General features: G+C 37.5%; 1 protein-coding gene across 5 annotated transcripts in view; it reads left to right on the top strand.

Moving 5' to 3' along the window:
* EXOC2 (exocyst complex component 2) overlaps positions 1–25,691 on the top strand; it is a 313,056-nt gene that overhangs the window by 45,350 nt on the left and 242,015 nt on the right. For all 5 annotated transcript variants that reach the window (XM_049882080.1, XM_049882096.1, XM_049882088.1 and 2 more), the window contains exons 3-4: positions 14,630–14,806; positions 17,884–18,010. In XM_049882080.1, the coding sequence (XP_049738037.1) occupies positions 14,630–14,806; positions 17,884–18,010 (304 nt within the window). The remainder of the gene's footprint in view (positions 1–14,629; positions 14,807–17,883; positions 18,011–25,691) is intronic.

Below are 25,691 nucleotides of genomic sequence, written 5' to 3'. Positions count from 1 at the left end.
GTAATGGCTAATGATTGCGGGTATCTTTTCAAGTGTTTGTTGGCCACCTGAATGTCCTCTTTGGTGAAGTGTCTGTTCATGTCATTTGCCCATTTTTTAATTGGGTCGTTTGTGTTTTTATTGTTGAATTCTTGAAGTTTTCTCTATATTTTGGAGATTAATTAGACCCTTATCAGATATGTCATTCTCCAAGATTTCTTTTCCCAGTCTGTTAGTTCTCTTCTTACTCTTTTGAAAAGTCTTTGCATGAACATAAGTATTTAGTTTTTGGAGGTCCCAATTATCTGATTTGTCATCTGTTATTTGTGCATTTGTAGTTTTGTCTGATAATCTATTTCTGAAAATAATTAGATCCCGTAGTTTTGTCCCTGTGTTATCTTCCAGGAACCTGATGATTTTAGCTTTAACGTTTAAGGTCTTCATCAATTTTGAGTTAATTTTTTGTGTACGTTGTGATGTGTGGATCATGTTTCATATTTCTGCAAATGAATATTCAGTTTCGTCAGCAGTATTTGTTAAATAGACCGTTTTCTTCCCCATTGTATGGAGTTTGATGCCTTATTGAAAATAGCTGCCTGTAGATGGATGAGTTTACTTCTGAGTTCTGAATTCTGTTCCTTCGGTCTACATATTTGTCACTGAACGAGTATGAGGCTGTTTTGATTACTGTGGCTGTATAGTATGTTTTGAGATTGGGAAGTATGAGGCTTCCTTCTTTGTTCTTCTTCAATATTACTTTGGTTATTTGGGGTCTCTTTCTTTTCCATAGAAAGTTGGTGGTTAGTTTTTTCATGTCAGTAAAGAATGTTGTTGAATTTGGATGAGACTGTATTATATCAATAGATCACTTTGGGTAGTATTGACATTTTTATAATGTTAAGTCTTCCAATCCGTGAGCGTGGAGCGTTCTTCCATTTTACATCCTTGGTTAGGATTATTCTTAGATATTTTATCCTTTTGGGGGCTATTGTAAATGGTATTGTTTTCTTGATTTCCTTTTTGGAATAACTCCTTGGTAGTGTAAAGAAACAGAGCTGATTTTTGTGTATTGATATTGTACCCTACCACATTGCCGAATCCTTAGATCCAGTAGCTTTCTTATGGATTCTCTGGGATTTTCTATGAATAGAGATAGTTTTATTTCTTCCTTTCACATTTGTTGATGTTGTTGTTAAGTGTCATGGAGTCAGCTTCGACTCATAGTGACCCCATGTAGAGCAAAATGAAACACTGCCTGGTCCTATGCCATCCTCAAAATTGTTGCTATGTTTGACTCCGTCGTTGCAGCCACTGTGTCACTTCATCTTGTTGAGGGTCTTGTTTTTCGCTGAACCTCTGCTTTGCTAAGCATGATGTCCTTGTCCGGGGATTGGTCCTTCCTGATAACATGTCTAAAGTACATAAGACGAAGTCTCTTCATCCTCACTTCTAAGGCACATTCTGGCTGTGCTTCTTCCAAGGCAGATTTTTTCATTCTTCTGGTGGTCCATGGTATATTCAGTATTCTTTGTGAACACCACAATTCAAAGGTGTCAATTCTTCGGTCTTCCTTATTCACTGTCCAGCTTTTGCATGCATACGAGGTGATTGAAAATACCATGGCTTGGGTTGGGTGCACGTTAGTCCTCAAAGTGACATCTTTGCTTTTTAATATTTTAAAGAGGTCTTTTGCAGCAGATTTTCCAAATGCAATACATTGTTTGATTTCTTGCCTGCGCTTCCATGAGCATTGGTTGTGGATCCAGTAAAATAAAATCCTGGACAACTTCAGTATTTTCCCCATTTATCATGATGTTGCTTATTGGTCCAGTTCTGAGGATTTTTGATTTCATTATGCTGAGTCATGCCACCTCAGGAAATGAAGGTCCCAAAAGCTTTATTCCGTCCACATCGCTAAGGTTGACTGTATTTTGACAAGGCAGCTCTTACCCAGTCATATTTTGAGTGTCTTCCATCCTTCGGGGCTCATTTTCCACACTACATCAGAAAATACTGACCAATAAGCAGCATCATGATAAACAGAAAAGATTGAGAGGTTATCAAGGATTTCATTTCACTTGGATCGACAATCAACACCCATGGAAACAGCAGTCAAGAAATCAAAAGACACATTGCATTGGGCAAATCTGCTGCAAAATACCTCATTAAAGGTGTTGAAAACCAAGGATGTTACTTTGAGGACTAAAGTGCACCTGACCCAAGCCATGGTGTTTTCAGTTGCCTCATACGCATGTGAAAGCAGAACAGTGAATAAGGAAGACCGAAGAATTGACGCCTTTAAATTGTGGTGTTGGGGAAGAATATTGAATATACCATGGACTGCCAAAAGAACAAACAAATCTGTCTTTGAAGAAGTACAACCAGAATGCTCATTAGAAGCAAGGATGATGAGACTACATCTCACATACTTTGGACATGTTGTCAGGAGGAATCAGTCCCTGAAAAAGGACATTGTACTTGGTAGAGGGTCAGCGAAAAAGAGGAAGACCCTCAAAGAGATGGATTGACACTGTGGCTGCCACAATGGGCTCAAGTATAGCAACAGTTGTGAGGATGGTGCAGGACTGGGCAGTGTTTTGTCCTGTTGTGCGTAGGGTTGCTAAGTTGGAACCGACTTGACAGCACCTAACAACAACAAAAACATACCAGAAAATGTTCCGCTGCTATTCGTAAGGTTTTCACTGGTCAGTTTTTTTGAAAAGTAGATTACCAATTCCTTCTTCCTAGTTTGCCTTAGTCTGGAAACTCTGCCGAATCCTGTCTACCACGGGTGACCCTGCTGATATCTGAAATACCAGTGGCATAGCTTCCAGGATCACAGTAAGAGAAACTGACAGGGGAGTGGTGGGATACCCATTATTTCCCTTTCTTGCCTTATTGTTCTGGCTAGGACTTTCAGAACAGTGATGAATAAGAGTGTTGAAAATGGACATCGTTGTTTCGTTCCTGTTCTCAAGGGGAATGCTGTCAGTCTTTCACCATTGAGAATAATATTGGCTCTTGGTTTTGCATTTGTGGCCTTAGTTATGTTGAGGAATTTTCCTTCTGTTTTTATTTTGCTGAGATTGTTTATCAGGAAAGGCCATCGTATTTTATCAGATGCCTTTCTGCATTAGTTCAGATGATGATGTGATTTTTTTTTTTTTTAGTTATGTGGTGAATTACAGTGAAGGTTTTTTAATGCAGAACCACCTTTGCATTTCTAATATGAATCCCACCTGATAATGATGTAGGATTTATTTAATGTGTTGTTGAATTCTGTTTGCTGGAATTTTGTTGAGATTTTTGCACCTATATTTATTCATGAGGGGTGTTGGTCTGTGATTTTTTTTTTTTTTTTTTGGTGAAGTGTTTACCTGGCTTTGGTATCAGGGTGATGTTGGCTTCATAGAAGAAATTAGGGAATATTCTTTCCTATTCTGTGTTTTGTAAGAGTTTGAGTAAAATTCGTGTCAACACTTCTTTGAATGTGTGATAAAATTACCCAGTGAAGCCATCTTGTTCCTGAGTTTTTTTTGTTGGCATTTTTTTTCCCTCCTTTTTAAGACATCTTCAGTCTTTTCTGTTACGGGTGTGCTTAGATTTTCTACCTTGATTTGTGTTAGTTTAGGTAGGTAGTGTGTTTCTAAAAATTTTTCCATTTCTTCTGTTTTCAAGTATTTTGAAATATAATTTTTATAGTATTCTGTTATGATCCTCTTTATCTCCATTGGATCTGCTGTAATGTCTCCAATTTAATGTCTTATTTTGATTATTTGTATTTTCTCACTTTTTTTCCTTTATCAGTTTGGCCAATGTTTTGTTAATTTTATTGATCATATCAAAAAACCAACTTCTAGTTTTGTTGATTCTTCATAATTTTTTTTTTGTTTTCTATTTCATTTATTTATGCTCTATTCTTTATTTTTTCCTTTTTTTGGTTGCTTTGGCCTTCTTTTTCTTTTTGTATTTGTTCATGTTGTTGGGTTTAAGTTACTGATTTTGGACTTTCTTCTTTAATGTATGCTATTTATTGGTATAAATTTCCCTTTGAGCACTGCTTCTTCAGTGTCCCAAAGATTTTGGTATGTTGTGTTTTTATTCTCTTTGGATTGTAAATATTTTTTAATTTCACTTTTGTTTTCTTCTAAGGTGCAATAGTTTTTTAGTAATGTGTTATTTGTTTTTTTCTGTTACCAATTTCTAGTTTCACTTTATCATGGTCACTTCTGTGATTTGTATAATTTCAGTCATTCAAAATTTATTGATGCTTGCTTTGTGACCTAATTTATGGTCTGTTCTGGAGAATGGTTCATGTGTGTTGGAGAAGAAGGTGTATTTTGTTGCTTGTTGAGTGGTGTGTTCTATATATGTCTGTGAAGTCAAGTTTGTTAATAGCATTATTCAGATCTTCCCCATCTTTATTGATTTTCTTTCTAGTTCTTTCCATTGTTGAAAGTGGTATGTAAAAATCTTCTATTATTGTAGATCTAGTTCTCTCTTCAATCCAGTTACAGTTTGTTTTATATGTTTTAAAACTCTGGCATTAGGTGCATAAATATTTGTGATTGTTATTTCTTCTTTGTAATTTCACCCTTTAATTATAGAATGATGGTGGCATAGTGATTAAGTGCTACGGCTGCCAACCAAGAGGTCAGCAGTTCGAATCTGCCAGGTGCTCCTTGGAAACTCTGTGGGGCAGTTATACTCTGTCCTGTAGGGTCGCTATGGGTTGGAATCAGCTCAACGGCAGTGGGTTTTATCCTTTGTCTCTTACGATGTTTTAACTTAAAGTCTACTTTGTCCTTTATTAATACTGCTACTCTTGCTCTGTTTTGGTCACTGTTTGCTAGGTATATATTTTTTCATCCTTTGATTTTTAACCTGTTTATGGCTTTGTGTCTAAGGTGTGCCTCTTGTAGACAGTATCTTGATGGGTCAAGTTTTTTGTTTTTTTTTCTTCTATTCAGCCATTCTCTGCCTCTTGACTGGTACATTTAATCCACTTACATTCAGTGTGATTATCAGTAAGTAAGAATTACTGCTGACATTTTCTTACACTTTTTTTTTTGCGGTGTTAACAACTTTTTTCTTCTTCCTGTTCTGACTTCTTTTTGTATATGGATTTTTTGTTTTTGTGTTCAGTGAACCTCTTGGTTTTTCTTCTTTTACTTTCATGAGTAGATTTATATTCTTTGTAGTTACACCGAAGTTTCTATTTATTATCCTATTTTTTAAAACATTCTGTTATATCTTTCAGTCTGCTTGCTTTACTTGCTCTCCACATGGAAGTTGTATAACTGCAGCTTTCGTTTCCCCTTTTTTCAAAGTTGCTGTCATTTACAACTTAATATCTGTGTTTCCCTGTAATCGGTTTTGTATCTTTATTTTGCTTTCATTAAGTTTTTCTTTAGCTTCATACCTGGGTGATGCTGTCATGTGTTTTTATCTCAGGTTGTTGTCTGATGTCGCTGGTTTTCTATATGAAGGACTGTCTTTAATATTTCTTGAAGGGCTGGTCTGGTTGTTATAAATTCATGTTAACTTCTGCATGTCTTTGAATATCCTAATTTTGCCCTTACATCGAAAAGACACTTTTGTTGGACATAGGAGTCTTCTTGGCAGTTCTGTTCTTCCAGTGCTTTGAATATGTCATCCCATTGCCTTCTTGTCTGCATGGTTTCCGAAAAGAAATCACTCAGTCTTATTGAGGCCTTTTTGTAAGTGATATTTCGCCTTTCACAAGCTGCGCTCAAGATTCTTTCTTTGTCTTTGGTTCTGGAAAGTTTGATTATGATAATGTCTTAGTGAATTTCTTTTGGGGTCTTTCCTGTATGGGATTCTTTGAGCCTCTTGGATGGAATCTTCTCATCATCTTTCATTATATTTGGGAAATTTTCTGCCATTATATTTTTAAAAATTCTCTGTACATTTTTTTTCTCTCTTCCCCTTTGGCATTCTTAATATTCTTTTGATGGCGTCCCACATACCCCTTAAGCTTTCTTCATTTTCTTCAGCCTTTTTTCTCAAACAAATTAATGTTGAAGAATTTGACCTCTATTTTACTGATTCTTCCACTGATTAAAATTTACTTCTCTTGTCTTCCATGGAGTTGTCTATTTTTGAAATTTTGTTGTTAAGCTTCTAAATTTCTAGTTGTTTTTGTATGGTTTCCATTTGTTTATCAGTTTTTCATTTTATTCTTGTATTGTTCTCTTCTAGGTTTTTTTTTTTTTTTTCCTGTAGCTTCTCCGGTCTTTTTGAGGAACCTAAATACTGGTCTTTTGAATTCCTCAGCACCAGGAACTTGGTCTGTCAAGGTGTTTGAATGTGTCTAGGAAGCTTTGCCTTGGTGAAGTTTTGCTGACTGCCCCTATATTGTGTTTTGTCTTTCCCTTCACCAAATTTACCACTTGTCTACTATTTAGTTAGTGAGTTCTCTTCCCCTCCCTTGTAACCATCAAAGATTTTTTTTTTTTTTCTGGGCATAAACCTTTTCTTGGATTTTTATAATAATAGTCACATGCAGTATTTGTCCTTTTGTGATTGACTTATTTCACTCAGCATAATGTCCTCCAGATTCATCCATGTTGTGAGATGTTTTGCAGATTCATCATCATTATTTATTGTTGTGTAGTGTTTCTTTGTATGGATGTACCATAATTTGTTTATCCATTCATCTGCTCATGGGCACATAGTTTGTTTCCATCTTTTTACTATTGTGAATAATGATGCAGTGAACATGGATGTTCATATGTCTATTTGTGTGACGGCTGTAACTTCTCTAAGAGTGGGATTGCTGGATCGTACGTTATTTCTATTTCTAGCTTTTTAAGAAGGTGCCATATGGTTTTCCATAGTGTTCACACCATTTTACATTCTCACCAGTGGTGCGTAGGAGTTCCAGTCTACCCACAACCCCTCCAACATTTGTTATTTTCTAGTTTTTTTATTAGTGCCAGCAGTGTTGGGGTGACATGGTATCTCATTGTAGTTTTGATTTTCATTTCTCTAATTGCTGATATTGCAAGCATTTCCTCTTGTGAATGTTAGCTACCTGAAGGTCTTCTTTGGTGAAGTGTCCGTTCATACCTTTTGCCCATTTTTTAATTGGATTATTTATCTTTTCGTACTGAAATGTTGAAGTAGTCTTTAGATTTTAGAGATTAGACCCTTGTTGGATATATCATAACCCAAAATTTTATTCCCAGTCTTTTAACTCTTCCGTTCAAGTCTTTTGATGAGTATAAGTGTTTAATTTTTAGGTGCTCTTTTCTCAGTATCTAGTTTATCTTCTGGCATTTGTACATTGTTAGTTATAATTTGTAATTTATTTATGTCACATATCAGAGCCCCTAGCTTTGTCTCTATTTTTTCTTCCATGATCTAAATTGTTTTTGGTTTTCTGTTTAGGTCTTTTCATCCATTTTGAGTTAGTTTTAGTGTATGGTGTGAGGTATAGGCCCTGTTTTCATTTTTTTACAAATAGACATCCAGTTTTGTTGGCACCAGTTGTCAAAAAAACTGTCTTCCCCATGTAATGGATTTTGATCCTTTGTCAAAATCAGCTGACCATAGGTGGATGGATTTGCGTCTGGGTTCTAGATTCTGTACCGTTGGTCTACATGTCTGTCATTGTACTGGTAATAGGCCATTTTGCAGATCATGGCCGTATAGTAGGCATTTATTTCTGTCATGATTTTTATTTATTTTTTTCTTGTTGGTTTTGGCATCTTTTGTTCTTCCTTTTCTCATTATTCAAATTTTTGGTTTAAGTTAGTGATTTTGGATCTTTCTTCTTTTTTAACATAGGTACTTATTGCTATAAATTTCCCTCCGAGTACTGTTTTTGCAGTGCCCCGAAGAACTTGATATATTGTGTTTTCATTTTCATTTGATTCTAGGAATGTTTTAATTTCACGTTTGATTTCTTGTTTTACTCAATATTTTTTTAGTAGTGTATTATTTGTTTTTGTTTTTTTGTTTATGTAATTATATTTTTTCCTTTATTCATCCTGTTGTTTTCTAGTTTCATAGTGTTACAGTCTGAAAATATTCTTTGTATGATTTCAGTGTTTTTTAAATTTGTTGAGACTTGTTTTGTGTCTTAGCATATGGTCCATTCTGAAAAATGATCCATGTGCACTGGAGAATAATGTATTGTTCTGATGCTGAGTGGAGTGTTCTATATATGTCAGTCATGTCCAGTTGGCTTTTTTTTTTTAAAGTTCTTAAATGTCTTTAGTGATTTTCTTTTTAGATGTTCAGTCTATAATTGACACTGGTGTGTTGAAGTCTCTTAGTATTATTGTGAAGTTGCATATTTCTCCTTTTATATTTGTTAGAATTTGTTTCATGTGTTCTGGTGCATTGCTGTTAGATGCATATATATTTATAATTATTATGTCTTCCTGTTGAGTTGACCCTTTTATTATTATGTAATGTCTTTCTTTATCCCTTGCAACAGATTTTGATTTAAAGTCTATTTTATCTCTTCTGCCACTCTCTGTTTGTTTGTGCATTTAGTCCATTTACATTCAGCATAATTATTGATAGGTATGAGTTTAGTGCTGTCATTTTTTTTGTTGTTGTTGTCATTGACAGTTTGTTCCATTTAATTTTCCACGCTGAGTCGTTTTTATGTGTTTTCTTTTCATCGTTGTTGATTTTGTATTTGCTGAGTCTTTATGTTTTTCTCGTTTTTTGCTTTGATGTGTAGGATTGCTAGTTTCCTCTGTGGTTACCTTAAAATTTACCTCTGTTTTTCTAAGTTTAAACCAATCTTTTATGCCCTGATGTTGCCTTGACTTCCTCGCCATATGAAACTTCTATGACTGCATTATTTAGCTCCTCTTTTTTGGTTTAATGTTGTCGTCTTTTACATATTGACATCTCTGTTTCCCTATTTTCAGTGTTTTAGCTTTGATTTATTCTTGTGACTTCCCTGTCTGGGTTGATATCTGGTTGCTCTGTCTTGTGTTCTAGTCTTGGGTTGTTGTCTGATATTGTCAGTTCTGTAGCCACAGGACTCCTTTTAATATTCCTTGTAATTTTGGTTCGGTTTTAACAAATTCCCTTAGCTTCTGTTTGTCTGGAAATGCCCTAATTTTGCCTTCATATTTGAGAGACAGTTTTGCTGATATATAATTCTTGGCTGGCAATTTTTTTCCTTCAAGTCTTTATATACGTCATCCCATTGCCTTCTTGCTTGCATGGTTTCTGCTGAGTACTCTGAGCTTAGTCTTATTGACTGTCCTTTGTAGATGACTTTTTGTTTATCCCTAGCTGCTCTTAAAATTCTCTTTTTATATTTGGCTTTGGCAAGTTTGATTGTAATATGTCTTGGTGACTTTCTTTTGGGATCTGCCCTGTATGGGATTCGATGAACTTCTTAGATAGGTGTCTTCTCATCTTTCACGATATCAGGGAAATTTTCTGCCAACAAATCTTCAACAATTCTCTCTGTATTTTGTGTTAGCTCTTCCTGTCCTGGTACTCCAATCATTCGTAGGTTATTCCTCTTGATAGAGTCCCACATAATTCTTAGGATTTGTTCATTTTTTAAATACTTTTATCTGATTTTTCCTCAAATAAGTTGGTGTCAAGTTTTGTGTCTTCACTAACTAATTCTGTTTTCCATTGCTTCAGTTCTGCTCCTGTGATTTTCTATTGAGTTGTATAATTCTGAAATTATGTTGTTAATCCTTTGGATTTCTGTTTGCGCTGTTCCTGTGGGTTCTTACATCCTGTTGAACTTGTCATTATGCTCTTGTATAGCCTTCGTAAGTTCCTCTGTTGCTTTGTCTTTGTGTTCCTTCTCTTGGTCTGCATTTTGCCAGATCACCTTCCTGATCTCTTGAAGAGCTCTGTATATTAATCTTTTGAATTCTACCTCCGGTAATTTCAAGAAATTCTCTTTCTTCGGGAAGTTTCTTGGTTCTTTGTTTTGGCCACTTGCTGAAGCCATCATAGTCTGCCTCTTTATGTGATTTGATATTGACTATTGTGTCTGAACCATTAATAAGTTATTATATTTATTTTATATTTGTTTACTGTGTCCTAGCTTTTCGTTTTGCTTCGATAAGCCCAAATAGGCTGCTCATGTGAGTTACTTTGTTTATTGGCATCTTTGAAGTTCTCATGCCGTGTCATCAGGTGGCTAGACCTGTTACTAGGTATGTGAGCCCAGGAATCTGTTTACTTTTCTTGTGTGGATTTAGCTCAGGTGTCCAGGTCATTGGTCACCAAGCATGTGGTGCAGGCTCTCACCTACAGTCCTAGACGGGCAGGGGCGATTGGTACAGGCACAGGTATCTGACTGCAGCAGGGGGTCATGTACTGAGCAAGGCAGGGAGCTGATGGCTGCCCTTGAGTGCCTGGGTGGAAGGCGTGTCCCTGTTCCCTGAAGTGTGTAGGTGGGTGGGTTTTGCAGCTGGACTTTGGGCACCCAGTGCTGTTGGCTGTAAGGACTGGGAGGCACCACTTATTCTCGGATCCCTGTTGCGAGTGGCTAGGTAGAGTGGGTAGGGCCACCAGTCCTCATGCACCTGATGTGGGTAGGTGAGGCTCCTACTTAATGGACAGGGTGGTGTCAAATGTCACGAACCTTCCTCTCTACCATGTAGCTGATACAGTTGAAGTTAGACTTCAGGTATATATCCTGTTGTACTCTGCTAATGAGGGCCTATGCTTTTGAAATGGGCCCACACAGGTCTATGCAGGGGTGAAAGACATTGAAAGCCCATGGACCCCTTATGCCTGTGCCTAGGCAAAGGAGCTGTGCCTGCCCTGAGTTCCTGGCTTAGGGGAGCTATTCCCTCTTCAAAGTCGGGAGAATGGCTCAGAGCATGAAACAGGTTCTACTTCTGGCCCAGGTGGCTTGGCAATCGCTGAAGCCAGACCAGGACCCAGAGCAAAGCAGCAAAGAGGCAAGTAAATGGGAGAGAGGTACTTGCCAGAGGGGGGAAGGGTTTTTTTGGTCTGCGCAGTAGGTTAGAGGCTCGTACTTACTTTCACCAATTCATTGCCACTTCTGCCTCGTTTTGGAGGCTTGAGCAGACTCTCCATTGCTCGGTTATAGATAACGTTGCCAAAAATGGGAATTCCAGAACACTTAATTGTGTTCGTGAGGAACCGGTACATAGACTAAGGGGCAGTTATTTGAAACAGAAAAAGGGGATACCGCATGGTTTAAAATCAGGAAAGGTGTGCGTTGGGGTCGTATCCTTTCACCATACTTATTCAACCCGTATTCGGAACAAATAATCCAGTAAGCTGGACTACACGAAGAAGATCATGGCATCAGGATTGGTGGAAGACTCATTAACAACCTTTGTAATGCAAATGACACAACCTTGCTTGCTGAAAATGAAGAGGACTTGAAGCACTTACTGATGAAGTTGAAGATCAAAGACTATAGCCTTCAGTATGGATTACACTTCAACATGAAAACAAAAATCCTCACAGCTGGCCCAGTAAGCATATCATGATAAATGGAGAAGATTGAAGTTGTCAGGATTTCATTTTACTTAAATCCATAATCAATGCCCATGGAAGCAGCAGTCAAGAAATTAAGCGATGTATTGCAGTAGGCAAATCTGCTTCAAAAGACCTTCTTAAAGTGTTGAAAAGCAAAGATATTCCTTTGAGAACTAAAGTACGCCTGACCTAACCCGTGCTATTTTCAGTTGCCATAAATTAATGTGAAAGCTGGACAGTGAATAGGAAGACCAAAGAAGAATTGATTATGGTGTTGGCGAAGAATATTGAGTATACCATGGACTGCCAGAAGAACGAACAAACCTGTCTTGGAAGAAGTACAGCCAGAATGCTCCTTGGAAGCGAGGATGGTGAGACTTTGTCACATGTGCTTTCCACATGTTATCAGGAGGGCCCAGTCCCTGGAGAAGGACATCATGCTTGTTAATGTAGAGGGTCAACGAGAAAGAGGAGGACCCTCGATGAGATGGATCTATACTGTGGCTGGATCAACGAGCTCAAACATAGCAAAGATTGTGAGGATGGTGCAGGATCTGGTAGTGTTTTGTTCTGTTGTACATAGGGTTGCTGTGTGTCAGAACAAACTGGACGGCACTGAACAACAACAACATGGATGGAGGTTATGTCCAAAATTTTACCTGGCACAATCATGGTGAGCCCCTAAACATGATAGTGACTAGTCTCTGTAACTTTTAGTCTTGCTTTAGCTTCAGGCAGAGCTATTCTTATTTGACTAAGTATGTATCACTTTTATAAACTTTGCTAGTTCAGCTTGCAGCCTGCATGAGGTATTGGCAGGAAACAATTTTTTTAAAAAGCAGACTTAACCTGCTGAAGTTTTTCAAAACTCAGATGATTTTTACACTAGCCAAGTAAAACACTATAAAAAGTACTTGGAATATTACAGGTTACTTCAAAAAAAAGTGCTATTATGTTTTATGAAGCGTATTTCTTAGCGTTTTTTAACTTAGCAAAATGTACCGACAAAATTGGTCTTATGATCTTATTTTTTTGTTACGAAGTTCAAAATGATCTCTTTGAGTCTTTGTTTAAATTGTTTGATGCTTATTAGGCATCAAATTTTGGAGTAAAAATGCAGCCAGAGGAACCTTGATAGCAGCTATGACTGATGAATAAGCTATCGCTCTGGGGTGGTTTGGTGCCAGCAGGTGTGGTCATGGGAACAGGTGTTTAGAGTTTAGTCTGTGTCTCTGAAATTGGCTCCTCATTCCTCAGTTTAACCATAGGGTAGCTCTCTACTAGGGAACTTACTATGTTAGGCATGCCTGTTTGTTTGTTTTTATGAAGACACTATTTGAGTTATTACTTTATGCCTTGACATTTATTATGGACTCATTTTCCTTTCTGAAGTGAATATTTAAAATCGTAAGAACCTTTATTGTAGAATTTAACAGTATTAAGTGTGTATTGACCTGAAATGATGTAAAAATTTCCAAAACCTATAATTATGCAGGTTACAAATTAAAAGATTACCCATTTATTTTGAAATAAATATATGGACAAATTTATGTATGTCTAAATTATTTGAGCACAAATGCATTGAAGTGTTTAGCAGTGTTTATCTTGGAGTCAGAAGAGAGGAACCCAGGTAGCATTCAAGCTCTTAAATGGTTTGAATTTTTCATAGCAACTGATTATCAGGAAAAATACCAAAAACATTTCTATTTTGAAAAAATAATTAAGAATTATACGTGCATTTAAAATTACGTATTAAGAAATATCAACAAGAAACTCAGTCTTAAAAAAAAAAAGGAATCCTTAAATGTTGTTATTAGGAAAACAAAATGCCATACATGAATAATAGAGATTTTAGGGAAACCCCCAAATTCATTATTTCAGGAAATACAAATATGTTTTAAAGTCGTAGTTCCTTTTGTTTCTGTATGGTTCCTATAGCATTCTTTCTCAGTAATGATTAGAGTTGTAACAAAAGGTGACTTAAATCCATTCCATTGCTTTAAACCAAATTTTGCATTTGTTGAGATGTTCTAGTTTCCGAGAAAATAATGGCATTGCCGTGCACGACTGCTGAGCAGTGTAAAAAGTTAAATGATGAGAAAAGAAAATGTGAAGTGTCTGCTTTGGGTCATATACATTCTGGTTTATTTTCTCCATAAATATATATATATGTATATGTATATATATATATATTTTATCTTGGCCTCTGTGGAAATGGAAAATGTAGAGGAAATAAGAGGAGTAGCTGACGGTGTGCCTGTGTGGAGTGTTGGTGCCTTGCCTAGGGACAGCCTGTCTCACTAGAACATTTCAGTGCATCTCTGTGTGGCCACTGTCTGCATTTTAATTTAGGTACAGGTTATCAGGAAGTGATGGCCATGAGTAAGCTGAGGCGACTTCTCTGGAATGCAGTTTGATTGTAGCAACAGAAGTAGTACGGTGGCAGTATCATCAGGAAACACTGATGCAGCATCAACTACCATTGTATGAACTGATGTGCAGACTTGAAATGAGATAGTAATCCAGTAATGCCCAACATTTACTGAGTTTATCATACTCCAGGCCATATTTAAAATAAAGTAACCACTTTAGTTCCGAATTCTCAAGAGAATTAGTTATAAAACTATGATTGGCTCCATTCTGTAATACGACATATAATTGAACACTAGTGAAAGTGCATGCAGATTATTCTTAGGAAGACCAGTGAATATAGAATGTTTTTAGGGAATGATATATAAATTTACCAATAGACTTCCAAATTTTCTATCAGTAATTTAGACTTCACGTAGTAGCAATAGTTTGTTTCCCTTCTAATACCTATGAAAACAACCTAGGATTCTCAGCCTTAGACAGAGTTATGAGCCTAGGCATAGTTATAATAAATTGTTTTCTAATTCCACTTATGTTTGGAGAAATATAAAAACAGTGTAAAAGAAGTTATAAATATTAGATGCAAAACAAATTAGATGAAAATCAATAGAAACAACAGTATATTTGCAAGTAATATTGGTTATATTCAATTATAGAAGTAACTTTTGAACAAGGAAATGCTATTTCTGGATTGATTTTTCAGTTCATAAAAAGGCCTGGTGTTTATTTTTCATGCAGTAGACAAGTTTAAGGTCTTATCACTGTTCTTCTGAACTTCATCATGTCATGCTTGCATTTCCAGGTCTGACAATCTGTGGACATAATTGCCTCCTGACTGCAGAATGGATGTCTGCCAGTAAAATAGTGTGTCGAGTGGGACAAGCCAAAAATGACAAAGGGGACATCATTGTCACAACCAAGTCAGGTGGCAGAGGAACCTCAACAGTCTCTTTCAAGCTGCTGAAGCCTGAAAAAATAGGTATCATCCTTCACGACTCTATTCTAATGAAAATAAAAATGGGCATTGTATTCTAAAATTTAAAACTGATAGATACCTACTCTCATGTCTCTTTAACTTACGTTCAGTTTATGTTTATTTTGGCAGGAAAAGGATGAAAGTTAAAGTTTGCATTATTGTTGTGAAGGTGGTTTGCTAAGGATGACATCATAAGAGAGCTGTCATTCTAAGTTCTTTATGAATCTGTTTATGTAATGTTTTGGTGTGACAGTTTTGGTTCCTTGACTTGAATATTATTGCGTTTCTTTTAAACTATTATATTGTTTCAGTTTGAGATGAAATATTCTCACGATTTGGCCAAATTATTAAATAATATTAAATAGTTTCCTCTCCCTTTATTTTCTGCATTCATCGAGGCCCAGATGAAATGTCGTCTGGGTTGGATCTGCTTTTAGCCCTCTGAACCAGAAGTAATCACTCTTCTTTGTATTCCATAAGAAAACCAAAACAAACCAAACCCGTTGCCATGTTGCCATCGAGTTGATTCTGACTCGTAATGACCCTATAAAAAACAAACAAGCAAACCCAGTGCCGTTGAGCCGATTCCGACTTATAGCGACTCCATAGGACAGAGTAGAACTGCCCCATAGAGTTTCCAAGGAGCACCTGGTCAGTTTGAACTGCCTACCCTTTGGCTAGCAGCCATAGCACTTAACCACTACGCCACCAGGGTTTCCAAGTGACCCTATACCAAAAACCAAACCCAGTGCCGTCGAGTCGATTCTGACTTATAGAGACCCTGTAGGACAGAGTAGAGCTGCCCACAGAGTTTCCAAGGAGCGCCTGGTGGATTCAAACTGCCAACCCTTTGGTTAGCAGCCATAGCACTTAACCACTACGCCACCAGGGTTTCCATTGACCCTATAGCACTTTGTATATTACTTTTTATGCACCTAATATGTGCTTCCTTGTATTAGTAGTGGTTCAGAGCTTGGTCTGAGGAACCAAATTCTGAATTCGAATGTGGGCTTTACCACTGATAGCTGTGTGACTTTAATGCCTCGTTTCTTCATGGGTAGCTTTGAGATAAGGAGCCATGGTGGGCCCTGGTGGTACAATGGTTGTTAAGCGCTTGACTGCTAACCAAAAGGTGGGCGGTTTGTACCCACCAGCCGCTCTGCAGGAGAAAAAAACCTGGTGGTCTGCTCCTATAAAGATTACAGCCTAGCAAACCCTATGGGACAGTTCTACTGTCCTATATGGTCGCTATGAGTCGGAATCGACTTGACGGCGGTGGGTTACATGGTTATATTGTATTTAAAAACACAAACCAAACTCTTTACAGTCAAATTGATTCCGACTCATAGCAACACAAAGGACAGAGTAGAACTGCCCCATAGAGTTTCCAAGGAGCGCTTAGCAGATTCACACTGCCGACCTTTTTGGTTAGCAGCCATAGCACTTAACCACTATGCCACCAGGCGCTCCTTGGAATCTCTGTGGGGCAGTTCTGCTCTGTCCTGTATGGTTGCTATGAGTTGGAATTGACTCAACGGCAACAGTTTTTTTTTTTATATGTACATATATATAATATTTCTATTTTTTATTCACTCTTTTTTAACTTCTTTAAAAACTGAACTGTGAAAGAAAAGCAGGGACTTCTCCAGTTTTCTGAAGGAACTTAAGACATTTTGAAGAAATCCAGCCTCATCATTTTTTTATAGCAGATAAAGAATGCTTATTACAAGTAGCAAATTGATTTTCGGGCCCCAGCACAAGACCTGAAACACAGTGGGCTCTGGAAAGGTGTATTGACCGGAGTGGACCTGGCTCTGGACTGCCTGCACATGGCGTTCCTCCCCTCTGACAAGGCCTGTCCAGTATTGGGTACTGAGAAGATTATGAGTTTACCGAGGTTCTTGTTCCTAGACCCCCTTTTTCCTAGCAGCCTTTGTTGCCTCCTGCAGGCAGGGCTGGGCTGCCCTCCTCCATGCTCCTTGGCGCTGGGCTCCTTGGTCAGTTGGTAGCAGCCCAGGCGGAACGCTGGCAGTCCTGTGCTGAGGTGAATGACAAGGAGCTGGTGCCCATAGAGGGAGGCCCAGTTTTTCAGAGATTGTGTCTCATTCACAAGCTCCACTCAGCCGGCTTTCCTGGAATAGCCCAGTCATTTCAGTTCCATAAGCTGTACATTTCTTAGAATGTGCTTGAGTACTTCTTTATATGAGGAATCGTTGGGATATATTTTGTTGAATTTACCAAATTGATTTCAGCATAATGTAAAAACAATCTGCTGTTTTTCTATTAGAACATTTTTAGCATAGTAAAAGGAATAAGAAATAGCAAGGAGGATATTGATTTTGTAGACCTATCATGAAAAAGTGAAAAATGTCAGTGTGTAGAAAAAGATAACGAAAGACATTGTTCAGTGTTTTTAAGAACCATTTAAAGAACGTTTGATTTTCATCTCTAGTCAAATATGTTCTTAGGTAGCTTATGTTGCTCAACAGAAAGAAATTCACAAATATAAGTTATGTATACATAATGGATCTCCAACAGTCATCATAAGCAAGAAGCTTTTCATTGAACTAAGGCTTCTAAGGGTATCTTTAATTCAAGTTTTGTGTCTAGGTGTTTCCCAGCAGTTTTCCAAAAGTTTATGTGATTTCGGAATAACCTCTTAAATAAACAGATGTTGTAGGTCGTATCATTGTGTCTTATATACTAACCTCATGAATGTTTTCTCCAGTTTAATCGGCAATATTTAATAATGTGTAAATAATCATGTGGTTATTATTTGTAAAGTACATTTTTTCTCAGAGACTTAATTTGTCTTTTTTATTGAGTAATGTACAATGAAACCATGAATTAAGAAATGTTATTTTTGCCTTTTTATAAATTCTCAGTGTTTTTAATTAAGCCACCATCCATTATGAAAAAAAAAAAAATCTGGGCTATTGTGCCCTCACATCTTTTAAAAATTATTTTAGCATGCGTTTGTAGTAGGTTTTTCAGAAAATTAAAGCAATATGGAAAGACTTAGAAGGTACCTTCATTTAGAGCCTTTGTTTTATTAACGTTGTACTCCTGATTTTTGTTAGGTATCTTGGATCAATCTGCTGTCTGGGTTGATGAAATGAGTTATTATGATATGCGCAAGGACAGGAATAAAGGAATTCCTCCTTTGTCCCTACGTCCCACTAATCCACTTGGGGTTGAGATTGAAAAGTGAGTATCATCTTGCCTTCAATTTTCTTTGTTTTTCAGTTTCTGAAAAATTTTGTATACTTACAGCAAAGGGAGTACAACTCCAGAAACATCTGGGAGCACAAGTAAAGACATCTCAGTTGCTTGTGGACAGTGTTATTCCTGAAACCTGGTCAGCCTTGCTGCTGGAGACTATTCCGACTAGTGAAAACATTGGGCAAAAATGACATACCTCTTTAGTTTTTTGAGTTTGCATTTTGTGGAAATGAAGAGTGTCTTGGATTTTTAATAACTAATAAATAGATTTAGTGATTTGAGCGTTAGTTACTGCGTTATCTGGAGTTGGTAAATTTAAATATTTAGAAGGTATTTGAAATCAAAATAGAATTGACTCTCTATTTGCTTTATTTTTCTAGAACTATTTTAGAATAATTAGGTCCAATCTGGTCTTTCATTTTGTTTGTAACCCCTGCCCATGATTCATACTTAACTATCTTTAATATCAGAATTTTGCTGGGTAAATGCTATATTTCAAAATGTCTTACAACTAGGTCTAGAATTTTCTTAAGTATTTTAGTTAACGTCTATCAATACTATATTTATCCTTTTATCTTATATTCATCCAACACATTGTGTGTAGTTTGTTTTTTGGCTTAGTGATTCCGTTTATGGAGTTATCTACTGAGTGTTGCTCCATAAACCATAACGGTGACAAATTAGTTCAGTTAATACTTTAAGTATAGCTTTATTTTAGGTTTTTCTAGGAATTTTTCTAAAATTCCCCACTAGTCTTTATGTATTTAACCTTCAAGCCTATACTTGAAGACAGTTAGTAGTTCAGTTAACACGCTTCTCGCTCACAGACTGAGGTTTGCTCTTAGCTGAGAGGGAGGACCCAGATGTTTGAGTTGGGAAATTGCCATGTGTTCAGAGGCCTTTGGTGAGACTGGACTGTCCTAGGTGCCTTCTTTGAAGCATTTTGGCCTATGAATGATTCTTCTTGAGATGTTCTGAGGATTTCAGTTTTCTCTAAATTAAGAGTTGAAAGGTTGAGAAAGTCCAGAAAAGAATGACAATTGCTAGATATTTATTTGAGTACAGTTATAAGCATGAATAGACTTTGCAGCTGGTAGTAGACCCTTTGATGGTCTGCTTCCACACTGCTGAAAGCCAAGTTCATTCCAGGCGTGCCAGGAAGCTGTGTAAAGCAGAAGATGTCTTTGGATTATTCTCTCATTAGAAAGATACAAAAAGAGTATGGGGATATGGTGTGAATTTTGTAGGAGCCTTAGACAAACTAACAATGTTAGGATTAAATTGTATAATGCCATAGTGAAGCACCAGACTGCCACTGTGTTAGAAGTGGAAGCAAAAAGTTTTATTGTGGATTAGAGATTTACAAATTGGGAAACACTTTAACATGCAAGCAGGACGTCACAGTGTTCCAGTTGCAGGGACAACAGTGAAGATTTTACCAAGTGGAGCAAACAAAGAGCTGCATGCTTACGGACACAGAGGGGGTGCATGGCAAAAAGTTATAAGGGGGTCATTACAGCCTTTTCTTAATAAACTTTCTTAACATTATGAACTCTGTTTTCTAAACTCATGGAGCGTGTTGACCAAGGCATTCTCCTTGGATCAGGCTGTGTAAATTTCGTTGACAGGTACCATTTAACATAGAAGCTAAAGCTTTTTGATCCTTGCTGTTTCTGTACGTTACGAGCAGTTAAACTTTTACAAAAAGCTCAGTCGTCTCTTTAGGGGAACAGGGGCAGAGACCTTGGGCCAAGCTGCAGTTTAATTAGAAATGGAATTTAATGTAGGTCTGGGTCAGCCATCCTAGTCCTGTCAAGCACCTCGGTTTGGGGGTCCACACAGTCATGCCAAGCATCTTGGTGTTGGGGTCCATGTAAGCCTCCCCCTTTTGATCAAGCCACCACTAGGAGATGCAGCTCACCCACAAAGAAATTACCCACCTTCTGCAAGGACTTAGGCTCTTGTGGATAGTTGCTCTGTTGGGCTTTTAATACTTAGTATTTTGAGGATGGCTACTGTGTTAGCTTTTGACACTCCAGGTGTCAGCTCTATTATTAGAAGTGGCCAGGTACCATCTGATGTTACCTTGCTATAGCTTCTGGTCCCATCTTCCCCTTGCTATAGCTTTGGGCTTCATCTTCAGGGTGAGTTGATTCTGATTGGAGCAAATGTTATGGACAAAGCCCCATTAGAGGAATAGCTTGACATTTCCAAAAAGACCAGATCCAAGAACGAAAAATTAGTCTCTTCCAAAGACATAATTCTTTTCATGGCCACATGTCTTGAGGGTTGGCTATGCTAATGAGAAATGTATTATATAATACATTTAACGTGCCATGTAATAATTACAACGATCAAAAGGAGCGTATCCCAGATCTAATGCTTTGGGGTAACCAGCTAAAAATATTGAAGAAGGAAGGTACAGTTATGGGAGGAATGATATGTAACCAGGAGGCTTTTTGAAATATTTTAGAGATATCTTGTTGTAATTCTTGAGAGGTATTTATCCACGAACAGCAAGAGGTATTGGCAGTAGCACTGACTCTTCCTTATTCAGTTAGGAGAGATCAAAACCTATTATCTAAAGCAATTTTAGCAAGCAGTTCTAAGGATTTTTGTTGAGGTGTCATTCCATCAGCAACACAACCAGCAATTTGAGCCATAATAGTAGATAAATTGTGAATAGATCATTCTAATTGTAATGTACCAAAAGAAGGGACAAGTGCTCCAAGAAATGACCAGTCCCGCCAAGGCCTGTTGGCAGTGGGATTATCTGAGAGGACAAATTCTCTCTTTTGTGTGGATATTAATTTCAAGTCACTGTTCCATTGTAAACTGTCACTGTATGAATGGATACTCATCGGAATTCCAAGAGTACCTAAGTTGCATTGGCCTAGTATATTCCAGCCATTTTAGCTGGGAAGGCTCCGGTATTGGGTGAATTATTGGCCTTTTTCCTTAAATAAGCTGGTCCTCCACATAAAAAGACATATCCAGATGGGGCACATAACATACCTGCCCTGGTTTGAATATTAGAAACTGGAATGGACTGATTGGCGCTTTCAAGCCAGTCTACAATTAATGAATCCTCACAAATGGATAATTCTCCAAATTCTAGGGGATTCCAGAGTCGGGCAGAAACTGAAAGATTTTGATCATTGTTAAAATAGTTAATCTGCTGCTGCAGAATAATATCAAGCATCATTAACAAAATGATTGCTTGGTGTTTAAAGAATAGAACATTCTAACCAGGCATGAGTAGGATTGAAATGGAGCCAATAAATAAGTGGGTAATTCTGAAGGTAGCCATAATTTGACACGAATACCAAACAAAAAACCAAACCCACTGCTGCTGAGTCGACCCAGACTCATAGTGACCCTATAAGATAGAGTAGAACTGCCCTATAGGGTTTCCTAGGCTGTAAATCTTATGGAAGCAGACTGCTGCATCTTTCTCCTAAGGAGCTGCTGGTGGATTTGAACCACTGATCTCTCAGTTAGCAGCCAACTGCTTTAACCACTGCGCCCCCAGGGCTTTGACACCAATTGCCCATTTAAATGGTCTCTTAAAATCAATAGTAAAATTAGGTGTGAACCTATAACCCAAGATTGGCACAGTAAGAGAATCAGTGTGATCTTGTGTAGACTGAAGGGGGAGTGACATACCAAACAGTCACTGAAATTACTGGCGCTGGCTACTGATTGAGTTATTTTAACAAAAGCATTTTCATTCGAAGAATCAGTAATGGTCATAACAAACAGAAGAGAATAATTATTAAAGTCTTCATAATGGAGAAGAGGTTTGTTAAAAATTATATATTAGAAACCAAATTCCTTTTCTAGTGATGCGCTAGGGGAAGAGCCAAAGTTGGTAAAATAAAACTTAATTCAAAGGCTACAGGTATTAAGCAATGTGCAACAATTTCAACAGAAGTTTCAACTTACTATATTAGAGTTTAAAATATTCAATTATTATCAAAGCTACTAAGAAATAATTCTGCAAGTGTACAAAAACAGTCAAAACTCTTCAAATACCAGCAGTTAGGAAACAGAGTCCAAAAATGTCAGCAGCTTGCATGTAATCTTACTCTGCGATCTTGGAATCAGCTATCTGTTTCTGAAGTTGTCTTCTGGTCACTGGGGCGTTTCAGTCTGAGTCTCAAATCTCTGGTTGGCTGATGAGTCCGGATAGGTGCTTTAGCTTTCTTTAACTGTGATAAATGAATCCAAGGGTTAATTCCTTCTAGTTTCACCGCACAAGGGTTAGCTAAAAGAACTAAATAAGCCCCCTTCCAGTGAGGTTCTAAAGAATCTTTTAGTTGATGTCTTTTCCAGTAAACCTAATCTCCTGGGTTAATATTAAGTAAAGGAGGAGAGCCAGGTTTCTGCTCTTCAGATGGTTCTTTAATTTGTGAAAAATATTTCTTAGGATATTGCATTAGAGGTCGACAGTATTCCAGTAATTCAGGTTATATTAAGTTAGGGTCATTAGAGACAATGTGAGGAAACATCATAGGTCTTCCCATAACTATTTCATAAGGAGTGAGTTTATGAGATCCAAAATGAGTGTTTCTTAAGTTTTAAAGGACTAAAAGGGAGAATTTTAGTCCAAGACAAACCTAAGTATTCAGAAAGCTTATCAAGCTGAGTTTTTTTAATGCTGTTTTGGATTGAATTATGTCCCCCCAAAATATATGTCAAGTTGGCTAGGCCAAGTTCAGGCAAAGTATTTTCAGAAGGTAAGAAGGTAGAGGAGAGACTGCCAGCAGAGGTCCAGAGGGAGCTGCAGCAGATGGTATAAGTACAGAAGAGTTCTGACTTTCTAATTCCACACCTTGCTTAGTCATTTCAGAAACTGCATTCTGCACTTCTTCATTCTTTTCAATTTGGAAATAGTATCCTGGAGAGAGGTTATTTTGCTATTTTGATGTCTTTGCAAGGCCTCAAGGTTCCAGTTAAAAAACTGTCCTGTTGCAGTTTCTTAATCTAGGATCTTTTCTGTTCTAATTTACTGTGCAGAAAATTTAACTTAGAAAGATCAAAGGTTCCCTAAAGTGGCCACTGATCATCTGAACAGCCCTTCGCTGGGTCATGCCAAGCAGACAAAAACAAACATGCTGGAGAACAGAAATGTTTGTTCATGTAATGAGCAGGAGTCCCCTAAGGAAGCTCAATATCGCTCTTATTTTTGGCATTTCCCATATTTCCAAAGGCACTGTAAAATTAGCTCTGGAGGCTTTAAACCGAAGGTTGGAAATTTCAGAGTCTCAGAACTGAACAATATAAAGAGTGTCACAGAAATTTTGGCCAGTGCTTTGGCCCCACTTGTGCTTATAGTTTTTAAGCAACTTTAAAGATCTTAGATCCTTGAACAATGACCATACTGTAGGGAACCAAAGAAAAAACAAGACAAAGAAACTTAAGTTCCATCGTATAAAAATAGAAAAGAAAGAAAAAGGAAAAACCCACGATAAAATGCAAGGAGTTTCTACGCAAAGATGATGGATGCTCAGACCTGAAAGGCATTTATCTTGCCATAACTCCCGTGGAGATGGAGGGCTAAAAAATTGCCCAGCCCAGTACCGTTAGCCCAAGTCTCCAGTGCCTTGAAAGTTGCAGAGGTCAGTTCACCTTTGGGTCCCTTCGTGGTTGCCAGAAGTGTCATAGTGACGTACCAGGCTTATACTCTATTAGAACTGAAAGCAAAAGGTTTTACCGTGGAATAGAAATTCAACTCTATTTCTTAACTTCCTGGAGCATGTTGACCAAGGCATTCTCCCAGGATCAAACTGCGTAAACATCTTTGATAAACGTCTTTTAACAGGCAGTTTGTCATAAAAGCTAAAGCTTTGTCCCTTGCTGTTTCTGTGAGTTACAAACAGTTAAACTTTTACAAGATAATAAATTGTCTCTTCAGGGCAACAGGGGCAGAGACCTTGGGCCAAGCTGCAGTTAAATTCAAACTGAAATTTAATTTAGATCTGGGTTAACCATCTTAGTCCTTTCAAGCCCCTCAGTTGTAGGGTCTGCAGAGTCATGCTGAGCACATTGGTGTTGGGGTCTGCATACAACGTTTAATACCAAAAAAAATTGGTTTCTTTAGCTTTTAGTTTGGCATTTAATCTATCCCCTATTTGATTTCTCGTCTTCATTCATTTTATCTCAACCTTTGATTGTCTGTATAGGTTTTATTATTGCTGCCGCCTACTAAGAGTTTGGCTTGAGCTGTTCCTAACAGCACTTTGTCTTAATATGCTTCAGAATAATCCTTTGGTAATGTTGGTAACAACAGCCAGGAATAATTTTTTAATTTTCCCATTCTTTCTTTCCTGTGAGGTGGTCTAGTTTGGTCTGGATCACATTTTTACCAGTTACTAGCAGTATGTCTTTGAGCAAGTCGCTTAATTTCTGTTTGCCTTAGTTTCCTCAGGTGCAAATGCGCCCATTTCATAGGTGACCAATTTTCCCACTATATTTTGAAAACGAGGAGAAGTGACAGCAAACAATTCATACAAGTTTTTATAAAAACATGTTTGTGAGTTGTGATGTAATGCCTGTGTCCAGAAAGTGTGCAATTACCATTTCCTCAGGTGCAAAATTGGCCTGTTTTATACTTTTGTGAGGATCTAGTGAGTGAATTCATGTAAACACCTGCAACAGTGTCTGGCTCATTGGAAGTATTTAATAAATTTTGAATATTGTTACTCTGATTCCCTTTGTGGCTCTGCCACCTAGGAAAAGAATCTCTTATTAATGACTATTTCAGGGTAGTAAATAAAAGATTTTAGGATAATAAATTATATTCAGATCTTAAAATAGTGTTATGTGTATTAATTCAAGAAGTTCTTAAATGAGGAGAAAATTAACAAACAATACTCCTTTCACGCTGTTACTTGTATCTCAGGAGTCTCCACTCAACCGTGGGCTGTTGTAAAGTATTGAAGGTAATTTTTGGAAAAGGGTAAAATTGGGACTGTCATACAAATACAAAATTAATATAGCTTTCATTTAATTCATTAACTAATTGAGAGAATCAGTAAGATTTTAAAACCTTTTCAAAGGAACATCCAGAGGACAGTCTCACAGATGGCAAGGACTGGACTGCCAAGAGGCAGGACTGGACTGCTGCTCCTGCCCGACCTGCAGCTGTACTTCACCTGACATGTGTGCCTCTGCACAGAACCCACACACATCATCATGAGCCCTCCCCAGCAAAGACACAGATCCCTGGAGACTCACCCAGATGGTGAACTCCGAGCAGTGCATAGAGACATTTGTCATTGGTTTGTCCATTTTAAAGTCTTTTGCAATTTTTCCTGACAATAGAAAAAACTAAATAGAGATACCAGGAAGCAAGGAAATGAAAGATGAAATAGGAAGAGGTTTAGAAACCAACAGAAGAGAATATTTTTGGCCAGAAAAGTGCTTTCCAATGTTTCTTTTAAGTCCCTGTCAGGAAAACATCATTTATTTTACTGAATTCTTTGCCCTCAGATGGAGAAGCCTTACTTTAGAGAAAGAGAAAAGAAGTGGGAAGAAAAGGCAGATGTTACAGTATTGATGTGGGTTTTATTTTTCTGACTTATTTAACATTTTTCAGATAAAAGCTATAGTCTCGGTAGAGAGTAGTGTTGCATTCAGGTTGAAATTCTGGAAAGCATTTCCT

This window comes from Elephas maximus, chromosome 1 (genome assembly GCF_024166365.1).
Source record: "Elephas maximus indicus isolate mEleMax1 chromosome 1, mEleMax1 primary haplotype, whole genome shotgun sequence".
NCBI lineage: Eukaryota > Metazoa > Chordata > Mammalia > Proboscidea > Elephantidae > Elephas > Elephas maximus.
Note: the sequence above shows the minus strand (reverse complement) of the source record. Positions and strands in the feature narration are given on the sequence as shown.